Source organism: Mya arenaria, chromosome 10 (assembly GCF_026914265.1).
Source record: "Mya arenaria isolate MELC-2E11 chromosome 10, ASM2691426v1".
In the NCBI taxonomy this organism is placed as follows: Eukaryota; Metazoa; Mollusca; class Bivalvia; order Myida; family Myidae; genus Mya; species Mya arenaria.
In genome coordinates this window covers 31,451,582-31,467,930 of record NC_069131.1, presented here as the reverse complement: position 1 = coordinate 31,467,930, position 16,349 = coordinate 31,451,582, and the positions used below count along the sequence as shown (strand labels likewise).

Sequence of the window (16,349 nt, the reverse complement as noted above, 5' to 3'; positions counted from 1 at the left end):
CTAAACCAAAAAATAGTAGAAGAGTTTTAGGTAAAACAAAAGGGAATGAATGTATAATACATGTTGAATAACAGTGCTAGAACTAGAACGATTATTGGGTAGTAAGTATATATTGTAAACAAAGCTTTAATACACATAAGTTTTTGAAAGGTAGCACTCAACAAACGCTTCTTTGCTGAAATGTGATCGATCGAAAAATGATCATGATGTCATGATACATAATTGTTCAGCACTGTAAGATATACAAAAGTAAATTTATAGGCATATAATCAATAAGTTTTTACTATTTTTTCGTGGTCTAACTAAAATTGATAGATACAATCATGATTTATATTACAGAAAAGTTATGTAAACATTTTACCGTGCAAATTCAGACTAAATGAGATTGATTACTCACAAAATAGTTGCTGTTGACATCTCTCATTTAAATATTATGAAATTTCTGACAAAACATGGTCAATTGATACAGATTTCTGGTTGTTTAAATCAATTAATCAGATTAATCAAAATAATTAATCAGCTTTTTTGATATGACATAATTATACAGTAAAAGTCTGAAATATGAATCTCCTTGGAAATAAAACCACAAAAGAATGAACTTCCAAATACCGTCTTAAGTTTTTTTTCGCATTGTGGGAACATGTTAAAGTTCAATCGGTCTATGTGACTTCCTTTTTTGATTAGTTTTTTGTACAATAATCGAAATTCGTATGTAAAATAACTTCCTTGTTTAAAACGATTAATGAAATTGTTGAACAGATGAGTTGTCCATAAACCTCGTGCTACATTGATGAGTAATGCATTTAAGAAATTAGCAGTACATTTTTATTCAGTTCGAAGAATAATATAGATCCAGGCAGTTATGTGGTGAAATATAATTTTGAGGGTGTATTAATTTAATAAAAAAAAGTCATTTATAACTTCATCATGGATATTACGTTTACTTTAGTTGTTCTTTGTCTAATAATTGTTCAACCTCATGGTATGTATTTATTTTTAATCCATATTTTTGCTCAAGTTTTTTTAAACTAAAATGTTATCTTTATTTCTAATATTATTGTTTTAAATGAGACATTAAAATACCATTTGATCAGTACCATTGCCTATATGTAATCAAAAAATGTTAAAGCTAAATTCAGTTTGTTTTGTCTTGTACATCGTAAATATAGTTTTTGCATTGTACCAATGATCATATGAAGATACCCTTCATACTCATTTCAATACAATTTAAATACATTAGGATTACTACCACATAAATACAATCCAATTGATTGGCCTATCGTATTATTATATTTTCTTCAGCACGTATAAACTAACAAATTAACTGTCTTAAACATGTCACATAGAAGGGTAGTTACTATTTTTGTTATCTTTTTCTAGTAACATGCGCACAAATTCCAGATGAGTGTCAGGGTTGTGGTTGCTGCGCTTACGGAAACTATAGAAAATGTGATAACAATGGTTACTGTAATAATGGTTGTCAAGATGGATACTGGGGTGATAGGTGTTACTACAAATGCATGTACACTAATTGTTTCCGATGTGCACGCGAAAATGGCTACCATTGCGAGTGTAAGACAGGCTACTATGGATACAATTGTGAATCTTGGTGTGGAACTAATTGTGATACATGTGACAAAACGAAAGGATGCCTTTCTTGCAAAGGAAATTATTGGGGTAAAACATGCAATGATAAATGTAGGGGAAATTGCGATGTTTGTTTGAAGTCGGATGGTCAATGTAGTTCTTGTGTGAAAGGATACTGGGGAGGATTTTGCTATGATAAATGTGGTAGTCAGTGTAAAACGTGTCACAAATGGAATGGCTGTATAGAATGTAATAAGGGGTATTATGGCTCTAAATGCGAGAATTACTGTGGAGACAATTGTGCCAGTTGTGATATAAAGCTTGGTTGTACTTCTTGCAACACAGGGTATGATGGATCCTCTTGCATGTGTGATTCAAATTGTGTTCAATGTGATAACCTTAAAGGATGTACAATTTGCAAACCTGGATACTATTCATATAAAGGTGTATGTCATGAATGTGTTTTAGGGTGCACATGTTCTAATTCCCAAAACTGCATTGGTTGCATTAATGGATATTTCCTGAGGTCAAACCTGTGTTCACCTTGTCCCTATAACTGTATATCGTGCACTACGTCTACACAGTGCACTTCCTGTACGGAGGGTCGATTTGGAAATATATGCCAGTATCAATGTTCCGAAGGCTGCTTTAGAACATGCCATACTATCGACGGATCTTGCAAATGCAAAGAAGGTTGGGCAGGGGATAGATGTGACAAATGTGACGATAGATACTTTGGAAACATGTGCAGCGAACAATGTAGAAACAGCTGTTCATCATGTACAGGAGATTATAATTGTCAACGTTGTACACCTGGATATTATGGTGCTTATTGTCAATACAAATGCGGGAAAGGCTGCATAAATGACAGTTGTGATATCAAATCAGGTCATTGCCAATGCAAAAATAATAAATTTATTAAATCAAAAGCATCAGGATACTGCTATGAGTGTGTGTCCGGGCAATATGGTCCAATGTGTGAGCCAAACTGTCCTAAGATGTGTAAAACATGCAAAAACGAGACTAATTGCGTTTCATGCAATGGCGGGTACTTTGGGAAAACCTGTAAAAAAACTTGCCCCGTTAGGTGTACATGTAGAACTGATATTTGCGTAAATTTGGTAGGTTGCGACTCATGCACAAATATTTCATATTATGCAAATGATAATGAGTGTTGTTTGTGCAGTATAATAACTGTGTTTCCTGTACAAAGACGATTGATAAAATTCATTGTAAAACTTGCAGAATGGGGTATTTTCCACACAAAAATGGACAATGTAAAACCTGCAGTTCGCAATGCATCGACAATGAATGCGATCCGTCTTCGGGAAGATGTCTTCAAGGATGCACTCAAGGGTACTGGAATCAGACATGTGACGAAGAGTGTGATCCAGAATGTTTATCTTGCGATCAAGCAGATGGATCGTGTTCAAAATGCAAAAACAATACAAAATATGGACCTTCCTGTATAACTGAATGTAGCAATACCTGTGAAAAATCCATGTGTGACATTAATGGAAATTGTAAATATGGATGCATTAAAAATACGTTTGGAAAGCAATGTGAAAACACCTGTGATGAACATTGTACATCAAAGGTCAACAAAACAAGTTGTTCAGAAAAGACCGGACAGTGTTTTTACGGCTGCCAAAAAGGATACAGGGAAACATTTTGTCCTCAAGGTAATGCAGGACTCAATATACAATTTCTAAATATTATTTACTTTAGAGAAGTTGATGGCATAAGCTATTTGGTTACTAAAATTACGTTTTCTTTAGTGCAAATCGTTTCAAAATTACGTGAATGTGCCTTGTTTGCTTGTTATTCTATGCATGCTTTTTTCATTTAACTCTTGGAATGTCCCCAGTTATTGAAACAGAAGCGAAACTACAACCATCGTCAATTGCATCTCTTGGTGGAGGAATTTGCGGAGGAGTAGTTGCTTTTGCTTTACTTGTAATTGTTGGATTTTTTTTGCTTCGAAGAAGGTAACAAATCAAATATTTACGTCTGTCTTCAGCCTGAGAAATTACATGTATTTCAATTAAAAATTCTACTTAGCTTATTTTAATAATAGTTAGCTTTAAACTGTGAGGGAATTCCCATGTACTTTTAGAAGAACACACGCCAAACATCTGTCAATGAACCTGAGATGTTTTCGACTTTGTACGCAACGGCGAACAGAGAAAGTATGTATGAGCACTGTAGAGTCAGAAATGTACATTCGTACTAAATAGTGTTTGAATATGATGAAGTTGGTTGGATTTGGTACAATACATTTAAATTGAGTTAATAATGAGGAAGTGTTCTATTTTAATTAAACAAACAAATTAAAACTTGGTTATCTTGCAGAAGACACGCTTAATATATATATATATATATATATATATATATATATATATATATATATATATAAATATATATATATGTATCGGTATTAATATATATATATAATATATATATATATATATATATATATATATATATATATATATATATATATATATTGTAGCTATTATGAAAGACTTATAATCCGCTTGATACTTGATCCATTGTACATACAAAGACATATTACCAACTAACAGTAAACAACACATACTTATGAAACAATCAAGCCTTAGTTAATTTCTTTAGGAGCTTCCCAAGCTGAGCATGCCAATGGGGTCTCCGACAATTTGAACTCTGTCATTATCATAGAATACCCCAATCACCAGAGTCAACCAACGGACAGGTTTTGCAAGAAAATGACGCCTTTATTGACAGCAGACGATCTTGAAATTGGTAAGATTGTTATGTTAAATTGTTACATTATATGTGTACAATACTTGCGTCAGAGGAATGAGTTTTTATAAAGCTTGTGATAAATCCAACTAATGATATGCCAGAGGAATATGTGTTTTTATAAAGCTCGTGATAAATCAAACTAATGTTATGCCAGAGGAGTATGCGTTTTCATAAAGCTCGTGATCGATCAAACTTACAATATGCCAGACGAATATTTGTTTTTATAATGTGCAATTACAATCAAACCACCGGTCTTGTAGACGAGTATCTGTTCATATTAACTCAATCTAATGTTCTTGCAATTGTTTTTTCGAAAATTGCATGCTCACTCAATTTAACGATATTGCAGACGAGGATGATGCTTTTGCACGGGAAAATGCTGTAAAATTTGAGGAAAGTGGAGGTGTTTATTATAACAACGCTGTAGAAGTTAGCAAATTCAAACTGCGTTCGGCCGATCTACCAGCATATGTACACAGTATTTCTTTAAAGGACCTAGAAAAAGAATTTCAGGTACCTAACACCGCCTTTAGGTATAATATTTTGAAATGTTCATGTTTTTTGGTCGAGTTACGTGCAAATTCTTCGAGTTGAGATGTTACAATAACTTGACTCTACATTTAATTAACGTAATGTGGTTTATCTCTTGCAGAAAATTCCATATGGTCTTGTGAAAGTTTATGAAGTTTCACAAACAAAACTAAACATGCACAGAAAAAGGTTCAATGGAATCTACCCATGTAAGGACATCTACATTTCTTTTTAATTCAGTTGTGTTTTCAGAACATAAAAGTGATTTGGCTGCTAGGTTGGTACCTGTGCTTCCTCATGCAGTAATGGACATATTTCATACTACTTGAATGCCTCGCTAGGATTTGATGTTTAACTTGTTTATTTTCAGATGATGACAAGCGAGTTTTAGTACGCGGTGGAGAAACTGACTACATTAATGCAAGCTATATAGACGTATGTTTGTTTTTTAAAGGCAGAATGCTTGTATCTGCCCTTAACAAAATTATATTTACAGTTACGCTCGAACCCGCCTTATGAAAGGATACACACACACGCGCGCGCCTACGCACACCTATTATTTCCTATTTCACAGAACATTCCAAGGCGGTGCCCAAACATGTATCACGAAGTATTTGATAATGTATATATATGTAGAATGCCATTGAGGGTCATTATTTGAAAGTTTGTCACATTATGATTTGTATTGTTTCTAAATTTAGCCAATATTGTTTTATTAAATTTGAAAACTAAGATGACGATTAATCAAATTGACTTTTGTTAATCAATAATGTTCCTATATATTGAATATAAGTTAGGTTATAATTACGTTTCTTTTATAAAATTGGCCAAATGTCCTGCGTTACAACTGCATATTACAAAATACTGTATATAAATGGTAATTACATTTCAAAAGCGCCTGTGTGGTAAATGTATCGCCAATCTTTTGCATTTCCTGTTATACTTCATTCAGTCCTAATGTAGTAATTAAATGCATAAGCGTAATACGTAACATAAAGTATTACTACTGTACCTTCTATTTACTGTGCCATTTAAAGCTCCGTATCTGTGATATACTTCAGATTTATTTGGATCATTAAATTATAATATATAATATATAATTAAAACATTCAAATATTTTATCCTTGAAAGATAAAATTAATTTACTCTCACCGATTAGTTTTTATACGTTTTTCTGTTAATATAGATTCTTAGCATTATATTCATTATCATGCCACATGGCATGCTGTAATACTTAAGTAAAAACATAATCTGTTCTGATCTATAATGTAACACTCTTGTCTACATTAGGATGGTTTATGTTGGCTTAAACAAATGTATATTGTAAACACTAAATGATGGCGGATTCGCACTTGCCTAAATGTTCAAGCCTTAACATTATTGGTATGTAGGGAATACACATTATGTTAATCAATTACTGTGATTATTTATAGCACAATATATAATTTTTTTCAGGGATTCAGAAAGCAAAATGCATATATTTCTACTTTGGGTAATGTCACGTATTTCTTTTTTACTGAGAGTACAATATTAGAATTAAATAATATATCTTAGAGTTAACGACAAACCTCGTTAATTAAATTCATGCTAAATCTAGTTGTTCACAATTATGAATATGTATGTGTAAAGATATGTGCTTAAGAATCTATAGTGCAATTCTAAGGTCCAATGGCTAAGCAACTTGGCGATTTCGCCTAGTTCTGGCGAATGGTCTGGCAACAGGAAGTGGAGAAGATTGTCATGGTGACCAATTTGGTAGAGAGGAAGGTAAGATGATATTATAATGAAGTATATTACAATATGTGAAAAAATGTGATGTGGATGGAACTTGGAAGAAGATCAGGTGAGATAGCATTAAGATTTAAATGACCTTCGACGTATGTTATGGTTTTGTAATGAAATAGAAACGGATGAATATATATTTACATATATATATATATATATATATATATATATATATATGTGTTACTTTTGGTTCCAGTTTTTATATTGTATATATATATATATATATATATACAATATAAAAACTGGAACCAAAAGTAACACAACTCTTTAACTTTCGTATTCCTTTCTGTTAACATTTATTCATGCGGTTGCACATGCTATATAGGTAAAAACATTATTGGAATTTGTCATTTCACTGATGGTCCGGACATTGTCATTGGAGGAGCAAATAATTTCCATAAGAGTTTGGTCATATTTAAGCTCATGACCTATTTATCTTTACAGTCAACATACATTGAGATATTTGTCTTTGAAGAAAACCAAATGTGAGCAGTATTGGCCGGTCCATAACCAAAGTAAAATATACGGCGATATAGAGGTTGTGTGCAAGGATGAACACATTTACGCTGATTTTATATGGAGGCAACTTACGCTTTCAAAGGTATTTAAAATTGGATATTACTTATGGGTATTAAGAAAGTACAAATGTTTTCAAACGCACCGATTTAGTTAGATGCGAAAATATTAATTGTTAAAATATATACTTGCAATTTACGTTTCTTTCGGATAATCAAACCAATATTGTGAAATTCACAAATGATATGTATCGTGTACATTTGAAAAAAGGTTATCTACATCATCTCATTTTCATTTTTTTTTTCATTTTCAAAACACGGTACCAGAACTCCAAAGAAAGACGTCTACATCATCTGCAGTTCACGAGCTGGCTAGACAAGGACATCCCTGATGACGTCACGTCAATTATAGAGTTTAGACAGAGGGTGAACGCCTTGCCAATTTCCTCTACAGGACCAATAGTTGTACATTGCAGGTTAGATGTCAATATTTGATTCAAAACTCCTGTCTTTAAGCATTCATTTCCTAGATTTAATCAAGTGTAGAAGAAAAATGGAGAGTAAGTTTAAATAAAAAAGAATAGGCATATTAGCTTAAGTTTTACATATAATCAAATTCATATGTTTTCTGACTTCTTCTAAAAAAACATCAATGTGATCAGTTTAAAAATAAAAATTAGTTTTAAAAAAATAATGTCGAAATAAAAGAAAAAACAAACAAACCAAAAAAAAACAATATTGTTGCGCCGGCATACACATGCTATGTAGGTTAGCTGAACATACATCTGAACAGTAGTTATCTTGAATTACAATTATTGTTTTGCTACCGAAAAACGAAAACGAGGCTCGACTTAATGGCTGTTTTGAATCGTTCATAAAAAAGGAAATAAACATAAATTGTTAGAGAATAGTTGGTATACAGTTTTAAATATGATCAAACATTTCAAGAAAAAAATCATAAAAATGTTACTGGCTAATGGTTTTGTTGACAATCAAATTCTTACTCTAAGGACAATTTTGATCAAAATTAGCGGAATAAACGGATTTACTCCAAAACAACAGACACTTGATGGTTAAAATCTCTCTCAGTAATTAAACATTAATTATATCTTGGTTAGGAAAGTCTATGTGTTCTTTTTCCATTTCGAACTCTTCAATTTGTTTTAGTTACGTCTTACAAGTGACTTTACATCACCCGGCAGAAAAATCTGTAGTGTCGCTCTATTTGCTTTCTTCTCGAAATTCTTAGATAAGACATGGTCTACTCTATGGGATTAATTATGTAAGAATTGTTTTTCATATACTTTAAGCTTGTGTTTAGATCCTAGAACATACTAAGAAAGTAAAATGGGTTCTTAGTTGCTTTCTAAATGATTATGGAATCTCGGTGGGGTGAAGATAGATCCTGCACCCCAAGGGAGGGGATTTTGGAACAATTTCGGGGGCTTGCCGTAAAAGGGGGACAACGGTTGGTAGAGTTAATTATTACCCTGTGTAATATAATTGTTTCGATTACTATCTAAATGCACCAACCTTTTCGAATGTACAAACAGTTGCAATTTTAAAAAAATAGATTTATAACAATACACACACTATAAGTGGTGACAGTGATACCGACTGTATAAATCAGACTTTCCTGCATTTTGGTCGCTATTTTTTCATATTTTCTAGAATACTTTCTTCGTTATAAATGAAATTGTTCTTTTCTTAATTATTATTACTCGACCATTAACATTACCCTCGAATGTAAAATTCACTAAGAATTTTTCATACTAAACGCAAACTTCACCTTGCATCAAAATTGTGTATTATACAACAATGTTTTACCTTGCACATACTTTTTGTTAAGAAGAGATGTGTAAGGTTTTGTCTTGAATGCATTGAGACCAGAAAATGATTTCATGAAGCATAAAATGCATATTAACTAAACAGAAATTTGATTTACAAAATCATTCTTAAAAGTAAAAGAAAAGGTCAGTAAATGAAAAACAAATATGTGCATTACACTAATAAACGAAAACACCTCTTGAAGACCTATATAACGCTTTCAAAGATGTAAAAAAGAGATAATAACTTAATAGAAATAGATAGTTATCAACAAAGCTAGCTTTGCGTTAACTGTATTGGCATCTGTATAAATGTAAATGCGTACATACAATATACTTACCACATAATGAAACATGTTTATTTGAAAAAATTTAACATTATATTTAAATGAGGCTTAATCTGAGAAGGAAATAAAATTATAAAACGTAGAATAAAATGTAGAAAACAATAAAAGCGTTCATTATTGCAAACTGGCTTTAGGATCAGCTCATATATATAGGATCTGACACGAGTTGACATTTAATACAAGATTTTATTAAACGAGTTCATGAAATTTGAGCCTCATGTTGATGTTGAAAAAGTTTCACGAATATAATTTTCGGAGAACATGTTGTTCTAGCCGTCATGGAATGTGTACGGAGAAGCCTATGCTGGGGAATTCGTATGTTTGTGTAACCGACAGCTGATTGAACTGGCAAGCAAATGGCATTGATTGCATATTGCTTGTGTTTGTCAAGATGAAGATGTTTGAAATGTTCTTGTGTGGTTTTTCACTATTGTGGCTGTATTTGTTGACTGACTGACTGGATATTTCTGTGACTAGTGATCTGCATTATCTGGTTTGCGGAGTATTGTTATCTGAAAGTTTTTGAACAAGTTGTTATCTGGCACTATGATTCGTATGACTACGTTAGTCTTGTGATTAGTCCAGCCAATAGAAATGCTTGATATGTTATCTTAAACATGTGTAAAATATTCGTAATGGGTATATTACACGGAAAACAAGGGTAAGCATGTGATAAAATGTTTTACAATATTTGATTGCTAATCTTAACCACCAAAAAGAGAAATTGTTTGTGAATATATTGGTCTTAAACATGGATTGGAGTCAGAGTGTAATTGTTAGGAAAACTACAAATTGCAATATTAATGGTAATTGTTTATATAAAAATATATAATTATTTCAAAGCATGCGTTTTTCTGTCAACTTCTTCAAACATCCCTGATATATTTTTCCATCCGATACAGTCGTGAACCAAGGAGTCTATCTTTCAGCTGTATTCTTTTTTTTATTTTCCTAATGACCTACATTGTAGCCTACATTTCATGCCTACCATGAAAACGGAATCTCCATACATATAAATAAAGATTATGCACTACCAAAGCGCGTTCTCTTATAGTTCATGCTGATGATACTAATATAAAGGCAGAAACTGCAGATAAGAGTATTGAGTACAGAATAACAGTGAGTTATTAGCAAAATATGAATGATCCTTTTAATGATGCTTCATTAATAAGATGCTAACGATAATTTCGACACCGTCGAAAATAGAAGTATTTTCTAAGTGTAGATCATTAAATTTCAAATCAATTATCAACTACTCAATACTGCAAATGAATATAATTATATAGGCGTTTTGCTTGATAGAATGGATAAACATAAATGAAACTGAAATAGACTCATTGGTCCATTTACTAATTGACCTCTTAATACACTTGTTTAATAAAACAGTAAAACCAGCTTTACTTTGCGGGGCAGAAATACGGGGATACTGTAATTTAGGTGTTATTAAATGAGTACAACTAATGTTTTTAAAGTTCATTCTTAAAATGACAAATTCAGCACCAATTTATATTGTTGATTACGAAACTAGAACCACACCAATAATTTTAGACATCGATTTTTATATACTGGACACGTTTGTGTATTCACAATAACTTCATAAGGCTCTCTTCCGTCATATGTAAGTGCAATTCTTCGCTAAAATCAAACTTATAAAATGTGGATTTAATTACTGACATAAACAACAGTGGTGCTGAATGGCTTACAATTACAGTTTAGCGTAACAGATCTGCTGTTAATAACATGGTATTCACAAATTAAAAATGTAAGCACAAGTCAAAAAAGGAATGCTATAAAATATCATTGGACTATGAAAAGTATTTTCACTTCATTCCAGATTTATGACTGTATTAACTCATAATGTATAGAACAAAAACAACACAGACTACCAAAAGAAATAGGAAATCGGAATAAAACTCCGATCACCAAACAACGAAAGAAATATCAGATATTTAATACACTTGGTGACCAATTTCATTTTTTATTTGAATGTCTTATTTTGACAATGAGCAATAGCAGTATATTAAACAATATTTAACAAACATCCAAAGTATCCACAAATAAGAGCAATTGCATAATACAAATACTAAAATATAGACATTTTGAATCTGTGTAAAATGACAAAGTTATTGCCAGACATAATTGTTGAAATCTTGCAGCCAGAAATTTATTGTTTGATTCGTACAAATACACTGGTGAAAAACAGAAAGGTGGAACATTCATATTAGGCAGCTATTGCGCTGTGTGTACCGTAATCTCTCTTCTGGGCGGTTAAATTACAGAACCTTATTGTGTCTTGTGTAACTTCAGTGCTGGTGTAGGCAGATCGGGAACCTATATAGCTCTGGACATCTTAAGCAACGAGGGTGAGGCAGAAACAGCTATAAACATTCCAAGATGTGTTTTCAACATGAGACAGAACAGACCCAACATGATTCAGTCTTTGGTGCGATGATTGCTTTTTAATCTTATGTATAAGATTATATTTCTAATTTGAACCTTTGTATTTATTTTAAATATAACGTAAATACAGCTATAAAATGATTATATTTCGATCGTGTCCATCCCATTGGTAAAATATGTATATATTTTTCCTCTCGAACCAGCGCACTACTTGGTTAGCATCCACAATACGTCTGCAGTTCATCGCAATAATGCGACGTCCGTTAATCGATAGGCGCAGTATAGCGGCGTCCGTTAATTTAAATGAGGCATCGACGGCACCCGTTTATCGCTATGTTCAATACGTTTGACAGACAAAGTTTTAATTATCCTTTTAATTGAAAACATGTGGTCACATACGTTTAATTCAACACACGTTTAAGTCATGCTATATTGACCTCAAACCTCCCGCTGCGTAGTCGGACGCCCTAACCATTAGATCAAGGGAACGGCTTATCATGAATATGTAGCATCTTAAAAAGCATTCCATAGCATAACATCTGCCTGTTTTAAAAATGCATTCATTGGAATCGCTGTTTTAAAAAAAATAATAAAATATGATTTATTTTACAGAGTCAATACAAATATCGTCACCAAGCTTTGGTCTATGCGTTAACTATTGAATGCTCGTTGATAACGAGAGAAAACGTCCATGAATATAAGGAAACCTCCAGTAAACAAAAGATAAAGAAGCAGTTTGAAGTAGGTTTGTTATTCAACGTAACAAATATATAACGTTATACATCCATGTTTGAACAATTATGCTTATTCTTTGCATAGAGTTGGTATAAATTGCATTAGTATAATTCAAATATAATGTTGCATTCGGATTATACTTTAGAATCTGCAATTGATTCGTGTGGAAAAGTCGGATAAGGAACTGCAAGCTACGGAAAGGAATCGGCTTCTGACAAAAAAGAACAGGAAACATGCAGATATACCAGGTATGCTTATATTTTGGTTTAAAAACTTGCAATTTTACATAAATTAAATACATATGTTACATATATATGAAAAGAGATGATTAAGACAAATACACATCTTATAAAAATGGTAAAGAGGTAATCCTATTTTTTATGTATAAAGATAGTTTAAAGATGTAATTATAAACGATCAAAATGATTCATGTCATTTTTTGTCGAATAATTCCTTATTAGGTTACGTTGCATTTTTCTTAACCTTACGATGACCCACATATTTGTTTTTATGTATTGTAAGGTGATTCCAACAGACCACGTCTTTTTCTCTTTTTGAAATCAGGCGAATCTGATTACATCAATGCGATATATATCGACGTAAGTACATTTTTTTGACGTGGCAATTTCCTTTAAATTAATTCCTTGACGAGACTAGTCCATCGCACACTTTAAACGGGCGAGCGGCAACATATAGTACGATCAAAAAATAATACCATGTATAAAGACATACAGTAAACGTCGAAAAACAAAAAAATAAAAAAATCTTGGAAAATTTCTTTTTCAGAGTTTCAAAAGAAAAAACCGATTCCTGGTTGCTCAAACACCTCTGCCTAACACAGTTTCAGATTTCACCGCACTTGCTGTTCAAGAAAACTGTTCCTGTATCGTTAGTATGGAGGCACGCTTGGAAAAGCATAAGGTAAATAGTTGAAAATATAGTTATTATAAAAGACTTCATGCTTGTACAATGACGCTTATGTTGAGTTTTAGTCATGTTTTTTTTATTAAACACTATTACTTATCTTATTTCACAAATGACTAAGCCTTGATAACGTCATTGTACGTATATTCATTTTTATATAACAAACGTTACATGTTCTAAAACTACGTCATTAATGAAAAGCGTTGCAATAACATATATCAACAATAAAATATAAGCGTTAATGTATGTAGCCCTTCAAATATCGAATCATTTTCATTTTTATTAATTCTATAAAAGTACAATAAAATCCGTATTGCAAGACCACTTATGTAGCATTTTCTTAATCTCATTCAAATTAAAAACACTGGCTTCCTGTAACGTATATTGTTTTGCGCAGGGAATGGTTGGCTTATACTTTCCTGGTGACAATCGAACAATAAAGGAGAGTTTTGATTCTGTACCATCAAACTACGATCAAAGTGCAAGAAACTTTGTAAAACGATTGCTGCATATTGAAGGCGAAGGAAAGGTAAAATGTAAGAATTGTGCCTAAATTAAAAATATGTTATTTTATTTCTTGTTTGCAAATTGATATGTTTTTTAGTTTGTATGTTTATCAGAAATTGAATATGTGATTTGTCGTATAAAATAACTGTTGGACTCAAACATAACACTACAACAACAACTGCAACAAAACAATACGAACACTACCATCACTCCCACCACAACCTTTTCCAACAAACACAGCAGCTATACTATATTAGCATGTTACATCGCAAGCAGTGCCTGTCAATATTATGTTTTTAATGGATTAAAGACCAAGAAAGGTGTGACAATTTCACACTATGAATACTTGGACTGGGATACAACACTCAATACTCCTAAGTCGGCAGAACACTTTGTTGCCTTTATTAAAGAGGTTGAAGACGCATCCAAATCATCTCACCTGAATGGACCGATACTGGTGCATTGTCTGTACGTACACACTTTGTTTTAGTTTCAATTCGCCTTGAAATCATCTCGAAGTGTTATTATAACATACCTTTATAACTTTGATATAACAATATACCAAGTATCTCTGGTATGTTAGAGATAACCTGAAGTTTGTGGTACAAATAAATAAAAAAGGATAGTGCGCAAATTGAATATTGAATAGTACAGACGAGATATGTAATAACAAAATCCCTTTTATTTTTACGACACCAGTATATAAACGACGTATTATTTTTGTCACAGAACCGGTGCTGAACAGAGCGGCCTTTTTTGTGTTGTCATGACATTGCTTGAACAATTGAGCGAAAATAATGAAGTCAATGTGGTCAATGCGGTGAGCAGAGTCAGAGCTAGAAGATCTCTTGCTATTCCAAATAAGGTAAAAATAATCGTAATATGTTTGAATCACAATGCTACAATGGAAACCACAGATACAAACTCAGTAGTAAAACAATTGAACAATGAGCATGTTAAGAGGTTCAAGGGTCTAACTAAACGAGAGACATAATAAAACAACAGTTTATTACGGATGTACATGAATCATATATACATTTAATGAACGGGATAAACTCGTTTTATCACTTTATTATTTTTAGTCCAATCATGTGACTTTGTGTAATACTACTTAAAATGTGTACTTAGAGTATTCAGATGTTGCATCTTTGTTAGTATTTAGGCCCAAGTGATCATCAGATTATAACGTCCTTGTATCTTCATCACGTTTCGCTATTTATGAAATTTTTGTTTTAGTTCAAATGCACTTACTTGCTCTCGTCTGATAAAGACATAATAACGTCAAATCGTGTCTTGAATAAGAATAATAAAAATGATAATGATAAAAATAATCGCATTTATGTATGATTTGATATTTTAGGAGCAATACTACTTCTGCCACGAGTGTGTGTTCCATTCCGTGAACGCAACGGATAACGAGGCAACAGATGACGATGCGTTTTATAATATAAGTGGGAATATACAGACGGGATAAAAACAGCTGACCATGATGTTCATAACGTTAGGACACAATGACAATGATTTAGTTTTGAATTATTGCAATTCTGCATCACCTTCATGACATGAAATAATAAACAAACACTAATATGTTATCTGTCAATGTTAATGTTGTATTATAAATAGTGTAAATACTATTGATGCATTTATCAATATCTTTATTTTTTACTTTATTACAAAGTTTCAAAGGTAGGGCTTTGTGATGTATAATTTCATCCACAGCTGTACGTCGAAAAAATCAACATAATAAAATTAGACAATGACATTTGACACATATTTATATAAAACACAACCAAATAAGGATTTACAAGATCATTTTAAATTACTACTTATTTATTAGAACATGGTACTGCAAATAGTAAAGGCTCTATTTGTTCCTGGTTTTCTTGTCAATTCAATACGCGCAATGAACATTTTTATAACATAAAAAGGCTAAGTTTAATCTAAAGTGTGAATATTTAAAACTTTACGTTTGCTTGATTGCTGATATTATGGTACCTTCGATAAGCGCAAAAAATGCAAATTCTGTTTAACTATTAAAGATATTTTCTAAAACATTCATTCACAAAGTAAAAAATATTTATATAATGGTTTGTTCGTACCGGGTCAGCTTGGTAAATTACCGGAAACTCCCCACGCTTAGATCCATAGCTGAAATATAGAAATATATAAAAACTACCTGGTTGTAAAAATAACGCATTATTTTCATTCGACCTCAAGCTTTAAAACTGTATCACGTTCTTTGGCACGACGTTAACTGAGAGTGTGGCCTTACATTTTAGGAGTTTTCACACAGCGGTTACTTCCTTTTGTCGTACGAAAGTCTTGATGCTGGATGCCATAAGTTTTCCATTTACAACAGCATCCGGATTAAGTTTGCAAATCCGGAATTTTTGCAAACTTATTTTTTT

General features: G+C 32.2%; 2 protein-coding genes across 2 annotated transcripts; both read left to right on the top strand.

The window, feature by feature from the left end:
* Window positions 1-864: 864 nt before the first annotated feature.
* On the top strand, window positions 865-6,456 carry LOC128204586 (uncharacterized). The gene is made up of 9 exons (XM_052905992.1): window positions 865-982; window positions 1,381-3,269; window positions 3,455-3,575; window positions 3,704-3,776; window positions 4,222-4,368; window positions 4,721-4,884; window positions 5,024-5,111; window positions 5,273-5,337; window positions 6,358-6,456. The coding sequence occupies exons 4-9, from the start codon at window positions 3,740-3,742 to the stop codon at window positions 6,454-6,456; spliced, it is 600 nt and encodes a 199-aa protein (XP_052761952.1). The 5' UTR covers window positions 865-982; window positions 1,381-3,269; window positions 3,455-3,575; window positions 3,704-3,739.
* A 15-nt stretch (window positions 6,457-6,471) lies between these two features.
* LOC128206775 (receptor-type tyrosine-protein phosphatase S-like) lies at window positions 6,472-15,570 on the top strand. The gene is made up of 12 exons (XM_052909470.1): window positions 6,472-6,669; window positions 7,163-7,288; window positions 7,530-7,678; window positions 11,683-11,818; window positions 12,388-12,516; window positions 12,656-12,758; window positions 13,033-13,109; window positions 13,297-13,431; window positions 13,832-13,963; window positions 14,252-14,409; window positions 14,671-14,806; window positions 15,302-15,570. The coding sequence occupies exons 1-12, from the start codon at window positions 6,610-6,612 to the stop codon at window positions 15,413-15,415; spliced, it is 1,455 nt and encodes a 484-aa protein (XP_052765430.1). The 5' UTR covers window positions 6,472-6,609; the 3' UTR covers window positions 15,416-15,570.
* Window positions 15,571-16,349: the final 779 nt, after the last annotated feature.

Excerpts from the sequence above, each read along its gene's own strand:
- LOC128204586 (XM_052905992.1), top strand. The coding sequence starts at position 3,740 with ATGTTTTCGACTTTGTACGCAACGGCGAACAGAGAAA. Across the intron at positions 5,112-5,272 it reads GTTCAATGGAATCTACCCAT|ATGATGACAAGCGAGTTTTA; the intron begins GTAAGGACATCT and ends GTTTATTTTCAG. Across the intron at positions 5,338-6,357 it reads TTAATGCAAGCTATATAGAC|GGATTCAGAAAGCAAAATGC; the intron begins GTATGTTTGTTT and ends AATTTTTTTCAG.
- LOC128206775 (XM_052909470.1), top strand. The coding sequence starts at position 6,610 with ATGGTCTGGCAACAGGAAGTGGAGAAGATTGTCATGGTGACCAATTTG. Across the intron at positions 11,819-12,387 it reads CCAACATGATTCAGTCTTTG|AGTCAATACAAATATCGTCA; the intron begins GTGCGATGATTG and ends TTTATTTTACAG. Across the intron at positions 13,432-13,831 it reads CACGCTTGGAAAAGCATAAG|GGAATGGTTGGCTTATACTT; the intron begins GTAAATAGTTGA and ends TGTTTTGCGCAG.